General features: G+C 41.2%; 2 protein-coding genes across 2 annotated transcripts; both read left to right on the top strand.

The window, feature by feature from the left end:
- The first annotated feature begins 2,723 nt into the window (after positions 1–2,723).
- On the top strand, positions 2,724–3,492 carry LOC136443900 (CD209 antigen-like). Its single transcript, XM_066441274.1, has 2 exons — positions 2,724–2,999; positions 3,343–3,492. The coding sequence occupies exons 1-2, from the start codon at positions 2,724–2,726 to the stop codon at positions 3,490–3,492; spliced, it is 426 nt and encodes a 141-aa protein (XP_066297371.1).
- Positions 3,493–12,719: 9,227 nt separating this feature from the next.
- LOC136442871 (matrix metalloproteinase-16-like) lies at positions 12,720–19,976 on the top strand. Its single transcript, XM_066439877.1, has 10 exons — positions 12,720–12,939; positions 14,571–14,697; positions 14,985–15,193; positions 15,789–15,999; positions 16,309–16,467; positions 16,950–17,201; positions 17,927–18,066; positions 18,446–18,587; positions 18,983–19,125; positions 19,311–19,976. Exons 1-10 carry the CDS (start codon positions 12,844–12,846, stop codon positions 19,497–19,499), a joined length of 1,668 nt encoding a protein of 555 aa, XP_066295974.1. The 5' UTR covers positions 12,720–12,843; the 3' UTR covers positions 19,500–19,976.
- Positions 19,977–20,474: the final 498 nt, after the last annotated feature.

Genomic DNA, 20,474 nt, shown 5'->3' on the forward strand with positions numbered 1-20,474 from the left:
GACTCTGTTGATGAGATTTATTCAAACATTTGTAAATGTATTATGACATAATTGCAACGATAATCTTGCTTACTGTTTTATCATACAGAAGGAAAGTATAGGAGGCGGTTCGCCGTATGTTATGGTTCTAGGTGACCTGTAATCCTTTCTTGGTTTTGTGCATGCAATAGACAATAACAATAAGAAGTGATTTCATTTTAACATCTGTGTTAGAAAGTGATAATTATAATGTTTGTTTAAACAGCTAACTAACTTAATTGCAAACAATAATGGCAATGTTGTAAGGTGGGTACCATTCTTGGGTTTAGTCGATCATAAAAACATCGGAAATTTGAAAAAGAAAAAAATGTTGTGAAAATAGAATCCAGAGTGAAGTAGGTCTTATTGATGTGAGGGAATGTGAATGCACACGTAACATAACGATTTTAACCACAAAATGTGAAGAAATAGGCATTATCAGAAGTACATGTCAAGGCAAAAGCTTTTCGTACGCAAACAATAAAATTCACCCAAATCACGCAAATTTTCTGTTGACAATTAAGTTACTATTCTTCCAGTATGTATGTAACATTAAGAAGTTGTTGACAGATAATCATCACACGACAACACACTTTCTGCTGAATAAGTGAGAAAAGTAAGACATAATTACAATGTGGATTATACCTATGTTTACTTTCGATGATTTTATAAGCAACCAGAAGCAGAACTATTACTAGTTGACAATGATACTGATTTGCAGACCGATTCATACATATTCTGATAAAAAATCCAATCTTATAATTTCAGGGCTGAGAATTTATGTCTGAAGCTGCGACTGTTTCAAGAAATGAAAAAAAAAAAACTTTGATCCCATAGAAAATGGCATGTCAGGCCAGATTGGATTCCTGTGTGGCCTGTTTTGAAGTTGAGAACACTAAAAAGCCCCTTGATTACAACTGGCGATTGAAGAACAAATGAGCCGCAGTGTATTTTGTCTGTCAGACATTTTGAGTCGTGTGGTCATTTTTGTTGCCGACTGGACCAACTGTTGCTTGAGAGAAGACGAGCACAGCTGGAGAAGGGCCAGACTCACAGGAGAGATACTGTACTGAAATACGTTGCAAGATGGCCTCATCTTCAGGACAAGATGTCGATACGGGTAGGATACAATCTACAATGTACCGTCATTGACGACAACAGCATACAAACCTGTATTGGGATAAGGGTATTTCTATCTCAATGGTGAACCACTTGATGTTTCGAAAAGTAAAAGATATACAGGCCATGAGACACAGTGGGCCAATTTGATTCTGCCGATGACGTATTTGTCCGGAGCAAACTAGAACAAACGTGCCTTTTCCTATATTAATAATGTACATTCATTTGATTCTACCAAAGAGGTCTTGGTGTTTAAAGATATAGAACGTTAGCTGGTTACCTGAATGTGTCCTGCTGTTAAAGCATAATTCTCGGCAATTTTCACCATAGGTCCTAGTCCACATAAAAAGATAACTAAGCAATATTGTCTGCTACGGTGTCCCCGTAGTTCAACTAGTAGCAGCATTACAGTTGAGCTTCTGTTTCCAATTAGTTTTTGATAGGAAGACATTGGTTCAATCCTGGGAAGGACATCTTGGCTGGGGCTGCACCCTTCATTCGGAAGGGACGTAAAATGTCCCGTGTTTGATGAGGGGCCTCGAGCACGCTAAATGGGGAATGGCTAGTAACCCGTCGTGTAGAAATATACCCTGCTACAGACGCAACAATGAAACTTGCTGCCCTATATGTGCAACTAGGCATTACAGGAGTCTGAACGAACTAATTTCGAAGCAAATGATATTCTCTGCCCACAGTTGCCACCAATGTGTCCAGCAAACGTCCAAGTTGGCTCCCTAGGAGCTGCAAGACGACATTCCGCCGTTGCTGTTTCCTCCGTGTCATCACCGTCGCTCTCGCAGTAGCAGGCTTACTTGGTGCAGGAGGTTGTTTTGCCATGTACATCACTGCGACGGCAACTACACTGCCAGAGGCGACAACTACACTGCCAGAGGTGACAACTACACTGCCAGAGGTGACAACTTCACCACCAGAGGCGGCAACTACACCACCAGAGGCGACAACTACATTGCCAGAGGTGACAACTTCACCACCAGAGGCGACAACTGCACTGCCAGAGGCGACAACTACACTACCAGAGGTGACAACTACACCATCAGAGGCGACAACTACACTACCAGAGGTGACAACTACACTGCCAGAGGTGACAACTACATTGCCAGAGGTGACAACTACACCACCAGCGACGGCAACTACGCCACCAGAGGCGGCAACTACACCACCAGAGACGACAACTACATTGCCAGAGGTGACAACTACACCACCAGAGGCAACAACTACACTGCCAGAGGTGACAACGGCACTATTAACGACACTATTAGAGGTGACAACGACACTACCACAGATGACAACGTCCAAGGAAGGTGCGACCAATGAGCCACCTAATATTTGTTAGATCGATCAACGACTTTCATAAATTAAGAACGAATACATTTTTATGTTTCATGTGTTGTCTTTAATATCATATTTTTTGCATCGAAAATCACATCCCAATCATAGAATCAAGGGCCACAGAAATCCAATCCTGGTCTCTCAAGGTGACGGTCGCTCAGCAAATCTTACACAAACTGGTATCATTTAGAAAATGGCAAAAACGACGGTCATAAACTTTTTCAGGTGCCAGGGACATGCGGGGTGTCGGCTGCCGAGTGGGGTATACACTCCTTGCCGGGACCTGCATCAGGCTTGCTTCCGAAGAGAAGTCACACGGCGACGCCCTGACGGCCTGCCAGGAGGAAGGAGCCACACTGGCCATGCCGAAAACGGAGGAGCTGGACGTCGTGCTGAGAGATCTGGTCAAAACGGAAGGAGGCAACGAAGATCACTGGATCGGCGGTATGAAGACTCATACCAGGGCGACTTGGCAATGGGTGGACGGGTCCCAACTGGCCCAAAGCTATCAGGTATTCTGTTATTCTCTTTACTGTAGGTAAAGAAACCATATGCATACAATCGATAAACAAGATCAAGAGGTCAGTTCATTGACATTGAAAAACACGTTTCAAATCCAAATTGATGTATTTTGCGTTTGCCACGAACTTTTGGCCTTTGATTTTATCCCTTATTTCTGTTGAAGTATTTTTTATTATGATTACATATTGCACATCTATATAGATCACTTATATAAACCACTAGCACTACACAACAACGTTCAATTTTAGGAATTAGCTTTGATTCGCCTTGAATTATAGGCCGCACTTTTGAGATACTGTTCACAGATATCCGGATATCTTTATTTTTAATCAGGGGTGGAGCCCGAACGAGCCCAACATCGTCGGATACGAAGGCAATGCAATATGTGCTCAGTACTGGTCTGGCGGTGTTGGATATCCCATGTGGGATGACACCGACTGTCATGTAAGCAAGAGATACATCTGCCAAGTTCATCCAGCCTAATGAAGGAAAACAGTAAACATCGCTGGCAACTCTACTGTTACGGCGTGACATTTTAACATCTTATGGTGTAACACCTGTAGAATATGGCTAAGAATTTGCATACTTTGGCCACATTGACATTTTTATTATATGTGTAAAATGAAATGATCATCATCGTTACATCATTTTACATAGTTTGCCTTCATTACCTTTTTTCTTCTAGTTTTATCATATTATTATTGTTCCACTAGAATCGTCTGTGCAAGGGCTAGACGTCGGCCCATTCATGGACACAACGACACAAAGAGTGATGGCAATGCGTGGTAAATTTAGTCAATCTGAGAGTAAGCATCTAGTGATTAAAGATCATTTTGGAAGAGTTTGCAAAAAGCAAATAATGTATGTTACGGCAATATTTGTGCGGATAGTAGCCAAGAAAACAATGTTAAATGTCTAAAAGTCAACAATGTTTTTTGCAACTTTCGTGATATGAAGGACAGAATGACGTGCTTTTAGAGAGGTAAACCACAACCGTGCTGTCAGAGAATGTTAGGAAGTACCGAATGGATTCCAAATTATCTGTTAATAAGGTACTGTCGTTGAACAAACCATCCTTTCGTGTTACCATTTAGAATGGGACTAAAACAAAACAGCTGACGGCTTTTGTGGCTGTTTTGTTTGTCAAGCTGATCTCCACGCTGAAAAAAGGCTATTTTTCAGAATGTTCTGATACCAGAATTTCGACAAACAATGCTTATTCATAATAACTACCGAGGATCATTTCAAAGACTTTCCTAGAAAATGCTAATAGCTCTGCCGTTCTTTGCATTTTGTAGCTGTTCTTTTATGTTTCCAGGTAAGAATGAATTTTTACTGTAAAACAAGTGTTTGGGCATCTTTCACGTGTAACTCTTCCATGTGGAAAAATGTTGTTTTCTGGTTGTGTGCCTTCACTTAAGACAGCTAAGACCAGCGTCAACAATATATTTTTCTCATTGGTTGGGTTTTGTGTACGTGTGCGGCGCAGACATATCACTAAAATCACTAAAATCACAGTTATTATTGAATTTAATATTTGAATAAAGTGCATTTGTTGTGAAGTACAAAATTATCTATTCTTTTAGAAATGAAACTGTACCTTGTGATGTTTGGTTGTACATATGTGTTGCGATAGATTGTTTTGTTTAAACTGATTTGATTTAAAAACAGAATAAAGCATTTTCTTTTCTTTTTGCGTCTCTTTGATATCTTCACTCAAAGACTCCCCATACAATCCAATACAGCGATGGTTTAGATCTAATCAGTTGATTGACTTGCTATAATCTAAAAAAAAACACATGATGTTATGTTTTCATAGAAAACAGCGAATGATTCAGGATGAATCAGTCACTAGATTTTACCTAATCAGTCTATGTAAGTCCCCAGAAGTGCGCATGCTCTGACTAGACTAATTCTGTCTAACTAGTGCAGTGTACATCAGACATTAGTCAACGTACGTTTGGTTATAAACCCAAGGGACCAAATCTTCATGTACAGAATTTTGTCGACTGTGTTCTACTAAGAGTTGGTCGGACATTTTGGGTAGCATCTGATCTCGACTCTCTCGTGGATTAGTAAGACATAGACTGGCGGATACTGAACTCACGATGAGCGCTAGTGCAGCGGAACAGCCTCACCGGGTGACTCACGGTGGGGATGCCGAAATTCTTCACAGAGGGAAATCACGTTCACCCCAAGTAGTCCATAGAGGTAGGGTGTGACATATACATATATACTATGTGCGATATAAGACATTGATCTACGGGGAAAATCAGCATGTGCCTGTTTAGAAATCTGTTTCTTTTCTGATCTGCTTTAAAGAAAACCGCTTCTTTTTGCTGTGATGCATCGTGGAAACTACTATTATCAAACAAAAGGAACTAACTACCGTTGACCTTTAGATTTAATGTGATTTTGCCTCTGCGCTGACTTGTGATTTGTGTTTGATAGACAATATTTTCTTTTTGTTGCTACAGATAAAGGATTTGGAACCAAATGCCCCGATGACAACGCTAGCAATGACCATCCAAACAGGAAGGTGTACTTCTCTGTCGACCGCGAGGAAGTCATCCAGCCACAAAAGACTGGTAACAAACGTACGCACGGTGGACAGTCATCTGATACCGAGACAGACAGTCCACGTCCTGTGGCTGTAGGACACAGCATCATCGGGTTAAAGGGCAATGTGATGTATGAATCTGGTGCACTGCGACAACCTGAGGACGCAGGTACCACATGCATGTTATGTATATTGTCGGTAATTTGCCGAATATAAAATGCCTTGTTGTCGACCTGAAAAATATTTTTTATGCCGTAAACTTGACTTAATCCTATTTTATTTTGTTTGAATTCTACCCTTTTTTTAAATGTTTCAGTGCAGCAATGGTTTACTGGGCACCACTGTGGAAAGACACATATAATAGTTTCATCTTTACATATAGTCTTTTTTCAGATAAGGATTCATTTTTAGATACCTCTATTTAGTCAACCGAAAATATTCGATACAATAGCAAGGGTTTTACAAACTTTCATTAAAATACTCGGAGACAGTTTTCACGATTTAACAGAAATTTATTTCGTAACTAATTAGTCTGGGTATAATACATATTTTTTAAAGAGAGAGTTGCTGAAGATTATTACATAGATCAATTTTCGTAACTAATCATTCCAGATCGTATGCTTATTTCTTTTGAAGTAGTTCAAAGCATCTAGATTAGCTCAGCGTCCTTGTAGATATTATATTAGCAGCCTGGTGTTTCACACGCTCTTCACAAGTAAAGTATGAGAGATTCCAAGTAGTTATGTTTACAGATTTTGTTCTTTTGAATGCTCCATGACACTTGTGAAAAGATTCTTTTTCTGATATTCTATGATTATTGATAGCTAAGTTTTTCAAATAGCAAATTTCAAGTGACTTTTTTTTCTACGATGATAGCAATAACAAAATGAGAAGTTCTTACACCATAAACAGATAGCTAATTCACAACCTCACGAAGAGGCAAGATTTTCAAAGCATACTAAAGATATTGTTGTCTGTGTATATTTTCTGCGATGATCTGCACATATTAAGGAAATATACATTGATGTTTTGTATCTAATTATCACAGGGAAAACCCCAGATACTAGAAATGAAAGTAGCGAAGATCCAGAAAGCCACACACACCACCATGTTGACCGTGATGACATCAACAACCTGGGAGAAGAGTCTACACTTCCCAAAACTGCTGGCCGTAGTACTAGTGGTACTGGTTTGATTGAGAACGCAACGTATGTGCCTGGTGCACTACGACAAGATGAAGATAAAGGTAATTTTACTGCTTAACCTCTTGTGCCATTGCCACTGATTGAATTAGAAGACCAGCAGCTTTTAGGACAGCATTGCATTCTCAAGTCTTGCTTTTTGCTTTAGATTCAAGCCGTAGATTATTTGTGTTAAACAGAAAATTGTATGAACTTAATTTGCAATTGACTAATATTCTGACAGCGATACAAAGTAACGGTAGTAAAATAATTTTCAATTCATGAAATGTAGAAGAAAATCAGACGGACCATTGAGAAGGTGAACAATGCATATTGTTGTTTAAATGGAACATGTTGACGATACAATGATGATGGGTAACACAACGTTTGCTTGAAGATGTAAACCTTAACTATTACAGGAGTAGAAAACACTTTCAGATAGCCTTTCCCTAAAAAAAGTAGATGAACAATTAACTGTGGTTTGCATGTACACAGGTTGCATCGATGGATCAAATATGTGTGGGCTCCCTAAAAGCTGCCAGACGACGTGCAACCGTTCCTGTCTTATCCGTGGTATCACCATCGCTGTTATAATGGCAGCCTTTTTCGGAGCGGGCCTTTGTATCGCCATGTATGTCACTTCCACACTGAACAACAATACGGTATGTCCCTTGTTTTATTTCAATAATGTCCACATACGGCCATGCTTTGATTCTGAACCTGGAGGTTTAAATTCTTATTTCTCTAAATTTGTATAGCTTGTGAAATTAGAACCATGCATTTCAGAAAGAGGAAATTTTTAGTCTGAAAGGAAAGATAATCAAACATTTAACACAAAGAAGCAATGTGTCGAGAAGTATACAAATGCTTTGTCCTTTCTTGGCTTAGTTTGTTTGGATATGCAAATGAAATGTGATAAGTTCTTGATGAGTGTACTTATAGCCCTCAGAACAGATCAAGGCAAGAGTTTCGTCCGGACGGAATACCGAAACAAGTAAAGAAGCAGCAGAAGTACTTCTGGAAACAAGCATACCTTCTATGTCAGCTGGGCCACAAGCGACCATTGGCATTGCACCGCCAAAAATGACATCTACATTGCAAGAGGCAACAACTACACCAGAGATGATGGCTAGACCGCCAGAGATGAGAACCACGCTACAACAGGTGACAACTACGCTGCCAAAGGTGACAACTACACCGCCAGAGATGACAACTACATTACAACAGGTGACAACTACACCATCAGAGACGACGACTACTCTGCCAATGGAAGTCACTTTACCGGCATATCAGGTGACAACGGCAATGTCAGAGGTGACAACTTCACTGCCAGAGGTGACAACCACATTTCAAGAGGAGACAACTACACAACCAGAGATGACAACTACACTAATCGAGTCTACAGGTCTGTTATCAAACATGACAGCACTTTTACAATTAGCACAATTCGATTGTGACTTGACATTCTTAACTGACTGTCTCTTTCAGTGTCTAACCTTAGCACTGATCTACAAATAAGATTTCTACCACTTATCTATACTTAAATTTGTGTTTAAACTTATTGTCAATAACATGCATAATTACACATCACTTATTACTAAGTATTTATTACATGTTCACCACTTATTCGTACTCAATCTATAATCATTTGTACCACTGTGTATAATTACTCTCTGTGACTTCTTCTCCTGGTGAGGAACGACTTTTGATGCTTTGTTTTCAATATTGTTTTCAAAGTGACCTTGGTTTTCATCAGCTTCAACTGTTTCAGCTGCCTGGCGTTGCCAAGTGGGCTACAGACGAATTGCCGGAACATGCATCAAGCTTTATACAGAGAGGATGGAACATCGGCATGCCCAGGAAGCCTGTAAGAGAGACGGCGCCACACTGGCCATGCCGAAAACGGCAAATCTGGACTCCGCGCTGAGAGATTTGGTCGGTACAGTAAAAGGCTACGATAAGGGCTACTGGATCGGTATGTGGGAGAAACACAGCACCTGGTACTGGCTGGACAACTCTCCTCTAGAAAACCACTACCAGGTATGTTAGCACGCCCTGGTTATTAGTTGTTGAGCTATGAGCTAGAAGACAAAAAGAAGGTCGTGTAGTTTTTTGAGAACAAATACTTCCGCCGATTAATAATTTGGTAAGGCATGAAGGAAGATAATAATGAATTGGTTATATTTGGCTAAGTTGTGAACACGCCCGGGCATTATCTTCTAAACTAGATTTGTCAAGATTATGTATCACTATATGAATAACTAAAATATTTCACTAAAATATTTCTCCATTTTGATCTTGTTTTGTATGCATATTGTGTTCGAATGACGTCATTGTGAATATGAATATTTGGTTATAATTGGCGTCGAAGCCGCCTTAGGGATAATAATTAAATCTAACACGGAGCCTCGAAGGAATTAGAATATATACATTTGCCGACCACCTATAGGGTAAGGGAAATATATTGTTTTCTCTTATGCTTCTTGTATGCTTCTCGTTTCCTTTTCCTTCTTCCGACATCAGCCAATTAGCAGATCTAAATGTTTGTTTGTTTATTTGTTTTACCAGAAATACACGGTAACAAAGTTTTCATTCATTCATTCATTCATATCGCCTGGCGGCGCTTTTATGTTATCACTGCCATAAGATGTATTCAGGCCTATGTATTAGCACAGCATCTTGACATGATACTTTTTTCTTTTCCTACAGGGATGGCTTCCAGGGGAACCAAGTAACGTTATACATTTCCTGTTCCCGCCACTCTGCATACAATACTATGGCTATCCCGCGATGTGGGACGATACCGAATGCATGCGGAAAAAGTGGTTCATCTGCCAGGCTCCTCCGTTCTATTGAAAAAAGATAACAACAACATTATCGGTCCTGTTTCGACCTTTATCGATACTCTGCTACGCAAAATGAATGAATGAATGAATGAGTGAAGAAAGTTGAAAGCTTTAAAAGGAAAATACTAGCGCGCAATCTAAGGTCATTTAAGACCTGTCCGCGAAAGAAAGCTATGAATTCTCATCGACGAATGACAAAATGTGATCCACAATTACACTATCTCTTCAACAAAAATGTGAATAGCTGAACAGGACACTTGTGTAGTGCGTCATCATCCCGCTTGGTGGCGCTATTCTATGATTTGGCAATGTGCGATCAGTTGTCTACAATTTGTCTGTAATCGCTGAAATCAAAAGCTATAAACAGAAAACGGCAAGACGCCATGGAGGACGCAAGCTACAATGACGATCCCATCTATGACTCTGATGATGAGTTACCCAGCTTGGTGTCAATCTCTTATGACTCTGACGATGGCTACGAGTCCGACGACATCTATGGACCACCAGATAATGCTCTTCAACAGGGCCAGCACTTTGGGCCACCCATGCAAGATGGAATCACCAGATAACAAGAGAAAACGTGGACACAGACACAGCTCTGGATAGGATGCGCAGAGGAACCGAATGTATGGAAACCCAGCGACTGTGAAAGTTTATAAAAAGATATCTTATCCTTGAACGTGGAAAGATCTTCAAGAGACTCTTGGCGGTTGAAGACATCACCAATGCACGCCAAGCCGTAAGATGCTCAACTTAACGTTTCGTCGTCCATGTCAGGTTGTGGCAAACTTCATGTTCAAGGAAGCTACGATCGCTGCTGCATCATGTGCGCGTGTTAGACTTCATAAGAGGACTATTTGTGATACATGGTATATGTGCTTTACCCTGGAGTAAGGACAGCATGGAAAACTTGGACTGATCGAATTTGGAAATGAAGGTATATGTTGTATCAATAGTATGCAGGCATATATAGTAACCTTATTATCCATACGTATGTACAACAAGTACTCTATGATGATCTCTGTTAATGTTTACTACATGTACTTTAATATCACATATATTCAATTACTTTATTTCCCAATGCAACTTGACATCACAATGAATGAGAACATTATGTTCTAACCATATTCTTTTGTTGTATGTATAACAAATACTATTTGAAGACCTTTCTCAGAATCTAGTACATGTACTTTAAAATCATATATTTAATTCTAATGGCAATTTGATATTACAATGAATTGAAAGAAATTTAGAAGGAAACCTACGAATCTAATGTTGAAAGCATGTGCGCTAAGTTTCTGTGAAGTGTGACTATGCATTTTAGCAAATGTGGTCTTAGACAAAGTAAAGGGAATGGTATTATATAGATCAATCAAGTGTCAAAGTCCTATATGATTTTTAGTCATGCATATCTATTCAAAGAACAATATTTTAGACGATGGTTCACGTAACCGAAATGCTCCTTTTTTATTGCAATGTGATTGTCTCGGTTGTTAAGACAAGCAGACAACCGTGACAACGGCATTTGTCAGACAAGTGCACACTACATTCTGGTCCATCAAAATCTAGAACTATTCGTAAACAAAAGGCATTGTGAAAATGTTGTGTATCTGTTGTAGCCAAACTGACATTCTAGTAGATGTATTAATGTAAAAAAAATGTGGTTTTACGTAGCAATTTCTTTGCGATTTTCTTGTATAGAGTGAAGAGTTTGCCAATATAAGATGTGAGCCTCGATAGCCAGGCAAGTAAGCTGACAGACAACAATAAAAAGTAATTCGCGCAGAGTTGTCTGTCTTGAAATTATTCAATATTGTCGATAATGGTTATCAAATTGCCCTTGTTTGTTGAACGTTAGTCGAGTTGGGATTTAAAACGAAATGATGTTTTCATAATGATGCATTCACTATTCTGTAATTTCTGCCATTACTTTTTGCGGGGTTAAGCGGAACTTCTCTGTTATAATAGTGCTCGTATTTCAGCAGTTTTCGTCGTATGTTTCCGAATGTTGATTCTTCAATTCTTAACCTTAGCAATTAGTAAATCGCTAAATCAAATTTCATTCGGATATCGCAGCCTTAGATTTCTCAACAAATTTCGTACAATAATTTCGTCAAAGTTATGTCGACTTTGAGAACGTTTTCGAATCTGCCATATTTACATATTTTCAAGGTCACGTGGTTTGGGTCCAGGACAATCAGAGCCTAGATCGTTAAATGTGACTGAGGGAAATTGACTGACGCAACAAAACTAAATAGACTTTCATATCTAAATGTCTACAGATAGTAACGTTAAATAATAACAACGAGTAACAGTTTTAACATAAACACAACTTCTACGTTCCTTGGTACAAAACACTAATAGTATCGTATAATATGACTGTATTTTCAAAGATATCTATGACAAAGTATACTGCACATGGTATGACACTTCTGAGTCATGATTTGAATTAATTAAGGATCTGACATTTACATTCAAACATTACCTAAAAGGTACAACATCGTACCGCCCGAACCATTTCAACCGGAAGTGACGACACAGAATGAGACCAATACTTCCGTAATACCCACCTGTAGGTACCCGTCTTTAACTCAGGTGACATTGGCGCCATTTCCTGTCTGATCTTCCCTCTTTTCGTGCGTCATGAACATGAAATCATTACTGCGAAAGTCAGACTTCTGCGTTGAATGGTCGTCTGTCGTGACTGTTGTTGAAGTGACCCATAATCGCAATATCCTTCTTTTTAGGTAAAGACTGCGACACCACAATGGAGCTTCGTCACATGATGTCAATGAACTTTTAGAGGACGCCCCATCTTTTATCCCATTTACTGATCCGTAGATTATATAGCAGTACTATGTCCCCATGTTGTAGAAACTACCTATGTCCCTTGTAGAGACTATGCCCCTTTACATATTATATAGAGACCTGAAGTGTGCCCCTATGTTGTGTCGAGTCATGGTATGTCAACTCGACTTCCGTGTTCAACGTTCGTCTGTCGTGACTGTTCTTGAAGTGACCCATAATCTGAACATCCTTTATTCCAGGTAAAAACCGCGACACAATGAGACTTCGTTACATAATGTCATTGACCTTCTGAGAAGGCCCCGCCTTTCGTCTCATTTACTGATCCGTAAATTGCCAAACAGTACTGGTGCGGTGACTATGACTGTGCACAAGAACAGTAGCTTTGTGTTGTTTCATACAGTCACTGCGACGGCGAGAGGTTTGTTTCCAGCTGGCCACGATGGAGTCGGTTGTTTGGATTTTCACGTTCATACTAGCGTTACAGTGTGGGGGTGCCCTTGGTGGTAACAACGTTACGGACATGGAGAGTGGAATGGTACGTGTCAGTGTTGTATTGTAAGATTTACCTGATAAGTTGTGCTGTTTTTTTTGGGGGGGGGGGGGAGGGTGTCTCTTGTCTGTCAGAATGTCATGCCGGTGAGAAAGGCCAGCATCTGACGACTTTTTTTGACGGGTATTAGTCATCCTAGTGGCTCATTAGCCTCCACCAGGCCTTCCGACGGCGGTAAGGGATCGTAACATTCGGCCCCAAAACGGTGGATAATTGGCCAGGAAAGTCAGTCCACGGTAAGTTTAATATCTCCCCCAAGCCTGCAAATGAAGCCCTATGGTGGCCAAACTGGCAAATATTCTCCCTATAGCCGGCGCGTAGTTAGTCTGGTAGAGACTAGTGGCTCATAGATACTGTCAACAAGCGCACAGAATCTGACCTTACAATCTGACCTCAATGTTGTGTTCTTACGGCCTGAGTGAGGGGAGGGCGTCGCTAGCGGGTGTCGTAAACTTGAATAGTTAGGAAGTACCGCACTTTTGTGATAAATTTCTTCACACAATAAGTGGCCTTACCTTCTGCAGGTCTTTATCGAACGGGTTATATAACATACTGTATAAGTTACAGGTTATCACAGTGTGATAAAATGTATGTCGGTTAAACATGTTCGTAATTGTCACATAGACTTAACAATTTTCTGCTGTTTGCTTATCTATGTCAGTTTTGGGACTTGGTGCCGAGTTGTCCCGATCGAGGAGAGGCCGTCTTGTCCCAGGTGCACAGATGTCCTGATACAAATACATGGTCTTTTGAATCCCTAGAATGTGGACATATGTTTGCTTATAACGAAATATAATTTGTCTGGGAAGTGACAAAGCCGGTTAGGTCGCTTTGGTACGACGGCGAAGGCTTGCTTTGTTTCTCTACAATTAACATTCACTGAGAGTATGTAAGAGTATATCAAAGAAATGAAGTGTCTGTAAAATGTCTGGGAGTAATCTGAACTTGCTGTTCCCGTCCCTGCGAAATTTGAATGGAACAGTCTGTCCCTGTTATTCTCGTGTAACAATGAACAACATGGCCGCCACATGTCCAACTACATTCCTATAAAAACTCTCTTGACAATGGAGTGAGAGGGCTATAGGGGGGTATACGTAAAGTCACAGGTCTTCGCGTATAAAGGAGAACTCCTGTTTGTACACAACAGAAGACTATTATAGAACATCAAGCTGCGGCAACATGTTTTTAGTTACAGTTTTTGAAATGCCCACTAGAGGGCGCTGAGGAGAGTAATAGTAGAGAATCATGTTCAAATTTCAAATCAAAATCTGTTCCAAATCACCTCTTCCCTTAGTAGAATCTACCCACAAATGTAAAATCGTGACGACAGACTCATTCATAACTTCTTGAATTATCCTATTTCTGCATAATTTCACTAATCTATCAATCAATTAATCAACCAACGAAGTAACAACGGCTGGGGATAAGACGTCAGTTTGAAGCAACTAACAAAGTGATTTTTGCAATATCACGATACTTATCTATAAATCTATAGCTTCTCTCAGCGCGGCTCTCTTCTTGTGCGACTTGGTGTACTTTTTTTGCGACGCCACTGAGATGGAGCTGATTATCAGTGAGGCGTTATTACGTCACTTGAACTTGTCCCTTTCCCGTAGGAATACATGCACCGCTATGGGTACGTCGGCATGGTCCGTGCGGACAACGATATCACAATGATGGACTCTGACCAAACGAGGCAGGCCATTCTAATGTTCCAGAGGTTCGCAAATCTCAATATGACAGGTAAGAAGTTGCATTTAAATTCCCTTTACTAGGGGGGGGGGGGGGGGGTAAGTACATAATTATGCATATTGTTTTCTCTGGAGTCGAATTTTTGGTCAGTTTTTTTTTGTCAACTACAGTATAAAGAAAACAGTTTGATACGAGAAAATTCAACATGAGGCAAAAATAGACGCTTCACACACACACACTGCTCTGTACAATCTTTAGCAGCTGTTTTTGGTGACGCCTCAGAGGCGAGGCCGATTGAAACCCTGTTTGCGTACCACAGAATGTCTCTTTATGTTCAGGTGAGATGGACGAGGCGACTATGGAGATGATGTCCCGGCCTCGCTGCGGCGTGCCTGACATGAACGGCACCAACTCCCTGGCCAGGCGCCGGCGGTACGCCCTGCTCGGCAGCAGGTGGACAATACAGGACATCACCTACCGGATCACGGGGTACACCCAGAAACTACTGCAGGACGACGTCGATAACGATATCAAAGCAGCTTTTGATGTGAGTAAGGGTCCCTTCATGGATGGGAATCTTGGGACTAGTTGGGAGTGTTTTCCGAGTCTCTTCAAACATGAAATATACAAATAATACACAAAAAAAAGATAAATGAAATATGGAATTGATCGTACAATGGATGGAGACAAATTTCAGGGACCTTAACAGCTGTGCAAACGTGTGTCTTGTCGTGTTTTTGCTGTGTAGTAGGTGCACTGCATGTATGCAGTGCTGTGCTGTGCTGTGCTGTGTTGTGATATGTCGTGCTGTGTAGTGATGTGAACCTTTGCGTGGGGAGGTGTTACTACCCGCGTGAAACAGTTGGTGTTTGTAGTCGTGTGTGTCCGAAGTTCCGCAATTGGCTTTTGAATGCTAGGCGCGTCGGGGACACTAGCAGGAAGGTAGTTCAATTGTGCCTTGAAAGGACCTAGAAAGCTAGCCATAGTCAATAGTTCTTTGTGTGTGTATGTTGTATTGTGTTGTGTTGTGTTGTGTTGTGTTGTGTTGTGTCTCGCGACGTTAAGTCTTACATACTCGCAAGTATTTAGGCACGCATGTACAACACATTGCTGTCAATACTATTCCTCACATTTCCCAACAGCTTTGGTCGGAGAATTCCAACCTGAGGTTCACAAAGGTCGACCCGTCAGAAAACGCCGCACACATCACGATGTTCTTCGCTGCCGGTGACCATGGCGACCAGGATCCCTTTGATGGCTCTCAGGGTGTCCTCGCTCACGCCCTCCCACCCATAGCTAGGGGAGAGACACATTTCGACGATGATGAAACCTGGACTGTTCGGACCTTTTCAGGTGATGAGAACAACATGTTTTGTTGTTAATGTTAGATATTACGAACACTCAGACACGGTAACCGTACTTCTTTGAAGATAGAAATTTTCCATTGTTACTTTATAACGAAATTTCATAGCAAGACTATCGTAGCCTACGTTGGCAGAGACAGCTCGGAAGTTATTGAAGATGAAAAGAAAGGGAGAAAGACAGAAGTGAAACAAGAAATTCACGAAAACTCCGAGTATTTCCCGGAGGTAGCTATACGTTTGAAATACGGTTGTTATGCTTGAATTCATTGATGTTTTGTTGTTCACCACATACTGACAGGAATCAACCTTCTCCAAGTTGCGGCTCATGAGTTCGGACACGCCCTCGGTCTAGGCCACTCCGACGTGGAGGAGGCTCTCATGGCGCCCTTCTACGCGGGCTACAAGGAGAACTTGCAGCTCCATGCGGACGACATCCGAGGGATCCAGATTCTGTATGGTAAGTTGCGTCTCTTTCATAAGTGGTCTATCCTTCCTTTAGATTGGACGTTAAGCCTTCGGTCTGGTGTATAGACTTAAACACCACTGTAACGCTAACGAACCTAACTCACTTATCAATAAGAGTAGGGATTACCTTGCCTATGCCAGGCTCCACAGGTCGCTGTGAAAATGGTAGAAATCGGCCAAATAGACAGGTAACATGCCAGAGATGTGATGTGGCCAAATCATACGGTTTTTCTAGGTCGCAAACAGCTAATTCCTCTCTGGCATGTCATCTTTTTCTGCCTGGTAGAGGCTATAGGGGGCAGAAAAAGATTAGCGAAAAGAGTATCACGCTTCACCCTACCAGAAAGCAACCTGCCTTCACCCATTTGACGGTGTCAGTTATCATGTAACAGGCTGTGGATTAGTTGTTCTAACTCTTTTGTTGTTAAAAAACAAAACATGATGTGTACTTTCCGTTGCCGCCGCGGAAAACAGGAATGCCTCAAATTGACCGACCGGTCCTCCCCGCCGCTGTGCCGCAGGTGACTACACCTCCCCCGCCCCCTCCTGTGACGCCAACCGTACGTGCAGCTACCAAACCGCCAGCAACCGGGAGCGCCACCCAGCGACCCACTACCCCCACTGCAGCACCAGCTTCGGACGCCGGACAGGGCCCCGACATTAACTGTGACGGCCGAGTGGACACCATCACACAATCAGCGGGTGGCAAAACTTACGCCTTCAGAGGTAACTCATCATCCTGGATGTTCAGATAGTTTTTCCTGACCTCAAAGCCCCCCTCTCACTGGACTCGCGACACGCTGGCGGCGTCGCTGCGGCCGATTGAATTGACAAAGCAGTCAATGCCAAAAAAACGAATATTTTTAAGCTTTGTGTGTTTTGTTGTCTTTTTGGTCATACTTGTACGTTTCCCATTATAAAGTCAAGGGTAACAGAAATCCAGTTTAGGACGCAGTGATGACGCCGCGAGCGTACCGCAGGTCCAATGAGAGGGGGGCTTATGCAAGGGTCACATTTCCTAACCGGGGCCCGGCCGGGCTGTTTGCGGAAACGAAAAATCAAAGTATATGTCAACAAATTTGCACAAGCTATGCTCTTAAATAATTTCGGGTACGTTTTGTGTTTTTGTTGTTTTTCATATCATACTTTTCGTTCCCAAAGACTCCCCGGCCGGGCCCCGGATTGGAAATGTGACCCTAGCATAAGCGATGGCTTTGACAGTCGGTTAACGTAACAAATGGTATCAAATGGACTGGATTTGAATGACCAGCCGGCCAACAAAATCGATGTCCCTTCAGTAGCGTACCATTATTTTATCTTTCACTAATAACAGTATCTTAATGTATATATAGAAAATACATGGTTTATACTGTGATTGAATGTACTGTGGTTCGTTAAGACTTGACTCGTATAAGTCCCGAAATCTTTGTCTTTTTCTTCTCGGCCCTAAGGTGAATATTTCTGGGAACTGACGACTACAGGTGTGGCTCCAGGTTACCCCAAGAAGATCTCTGGCACCTGGACCGGCTTACCTGGTAACCTTAACGGAGCGCTGTATCGGCGGGAAGACGGGAAAGCATACTTCTTCAAGGTAAAGTACAAATGTCCTGTATCACGGGGTACAACTCAAGTCATCAAAGTGGCAGGAATAGCCAATGCGCGTGTCCGCCTCCTGAGATACTCTGCCACCAGATTAATACCACCAGATAGCCTCGCTTAGGTTTTACACTGACCTACCTGAAGGACACTAGAACAGCAAATTGTGACGCTCCACCGATAGCTGCGCCATTTTGGTGATGTAGTTGTGCCCCTTGTGTATGGAAGTGTACTATGCTGCGCTGTCTTTTCTTAAAATGACACAAAGTCGGCTTGGAATTAATATGTCTCTCAGTGAAATGATTTCTATGTTTGACTTACAAATACACACACGATTACACGTCATTTGATGACACAATTGTTGCTTATGGTAGGGGAGCCTTTATTGGCGGTTCTCCGGTCTCGTGGCAGACGCTGGGTACCCAAAGCCAATCAGAGAGGGGTTTACAGGAGTCCCTGATAACATTGATGCAGCTTTTGAGTGGTCAGGCAATGGAAAGATCTACTTTACTAAAGGTGAACTTTCCGCTCTTTGCTTTGTGTCTAGAACTATATAAAGAAACTCTCTGTATAAAGATAGTACACGAACATTATGTTTACAAAAGTAGAGTACAGACATCAAAATAGGGAAAGTTTATAGTAACAAAAAAAATGTAGATATAGATCGCTATTCTTTTTATACCATGTCTTCGGACTAAAACATTGACCGGGTTACTTTATCATATCATATCATACTTCTTTTTAATTTTGTTAAAGAATTGATAAATGCAGGTAATCTTAGGGCCAAAATTTAATCAACACTTTTGAAAACCCGTAATTTTTTTTCTCAGTTTCTGATTCAAAGCAAAACGAAAAGGACAGTGTGATCTGGTGATCAATTCTTATACCGGTTTTGCCCCCCTCCACACCAGGTAACAAGTACTACCGGTATGATTGGGAGACCGGGATGAACAGTGCCTTGTACCCACAAAGCCTCGCGAGATGGACAGGGTTGCCTAGCGACAGGGTGGACGCCGCCTTCCAATGGGTCAATGGGAAGACATACTTTTTCAAGGTAAAGGAGATTGATCTTGATCTTTGACTTTTGACCTAGACAACAATGCACCACGTGCACGTACATTCGGTACTGTGAAGTGGTTTATACTAGACATAAGTCTATTCTAAACAGGGCTAGAAATATTTCTCAACTAGCCCTAGCTGTCTTACATATCTCTGACGTAACGTATTGTAATTCTATAGGGACCAAAGTGCTGGCTGTTTAACGACTTCATGATGCAAGTGGACGCGTTTTACCCACAATACACCTCAACTGCGTGGTTCGGCTGCAAGGGGGGCCAGACCGGACGTGCTGATTGGACAAAAGGGCAGCCAATCATCGTTCTCCTATTCCTCATCATCTTGCAGATGTCTGTAATGCTGTTAGCTTGATAAGCCCTTAATCCTCGATCTTAATGTCAAAATTTGAAATCTTACTGTAAGTTCCGATGCTAGACACATTCATAAAAGTACAATACTAGAATATCGGCTATCATAGCAACTATCGATTTAACAGCAAAGAAAGGAATTCACACCGTCAGCGTTAGAATATATCACACAACGTCTGCTTCGAAGATATGATAATTTTCTAAGATATGTTTTGTTGTGACACGTCCTGTGTTGAAATCTGCATGAACTTACTTAACAAGATTTAGCTTTCTTTTTTAAATGCCATATAGTTTTGGTACCTTCCATGGGGCTTCAGTTGATCTCAAAATACCGCTATTAAAATTGTTTTCAGATTTCGCAAAAACAAAGCTTTATTTTGTTATTACGTTCGGTGATTGGCATAGAAATATACTGTTGGTGGATTTCTGAAACTGCGATATTTTTGTTAAGAAGAAAATACAGCTCTTTATGTCTTCTTTATCTCCGATGTTTTCTTTAAATGCTTTTATCAGTGGATTGTGCCCAAGTAGAATTTGGTAAAATTTAAGTTCTGTTGAATAAACAGAAAGCAAGCCACTTGGCGACTTTCTGTATGCAGTGGCTGCTAGGTTACGCCGTCTGTCGATAAATTCCAATATTGCATGCTATTTATCGATGCATGTTGAAAGAAGCTTGTTGTCCCAATTTGAGAGTCGCAGGGTAGGGTGTGGAGAGCCCGATAACTTCGATCAAAATTAGTTGCACAATACAAGACCGAAGCTAAAGGACATTATATATTGTCAAGTACTTATTTTCAAAACTCTTTTCCGAAGTTTGACAAAAGCTTTTTGTACACCGACCGGGCACCCCCAAAAAACAACCGAGGTAGCAACATTTTTTTTTTTTTGGACTTGAGACCCAATCCATCATGAAAATTCGCGTGGAAACATCTTGCTTTACCAACAAATTGACTATTACATTTTCTTTGGTTAGAGGGAA

The sequence above is a fragment of the Branchiostoma lanceolatum genome, chromosome 10, assembly GCF_035083965.1.
Source record: "Branchiostoma lanceolatum isolate klBraLanc5 chromosome 10, klBraLanc5.hap2, whole genome shotgun sequence".
NCBI classification, from domain to species: domain Eukaryota; kingdom Metazoa; phylum Chordata; class Leptocardii; order Amphioxiformes; family Branchiostomatidae; genus Branchiostoma; species Branchiostoma lanceolatum.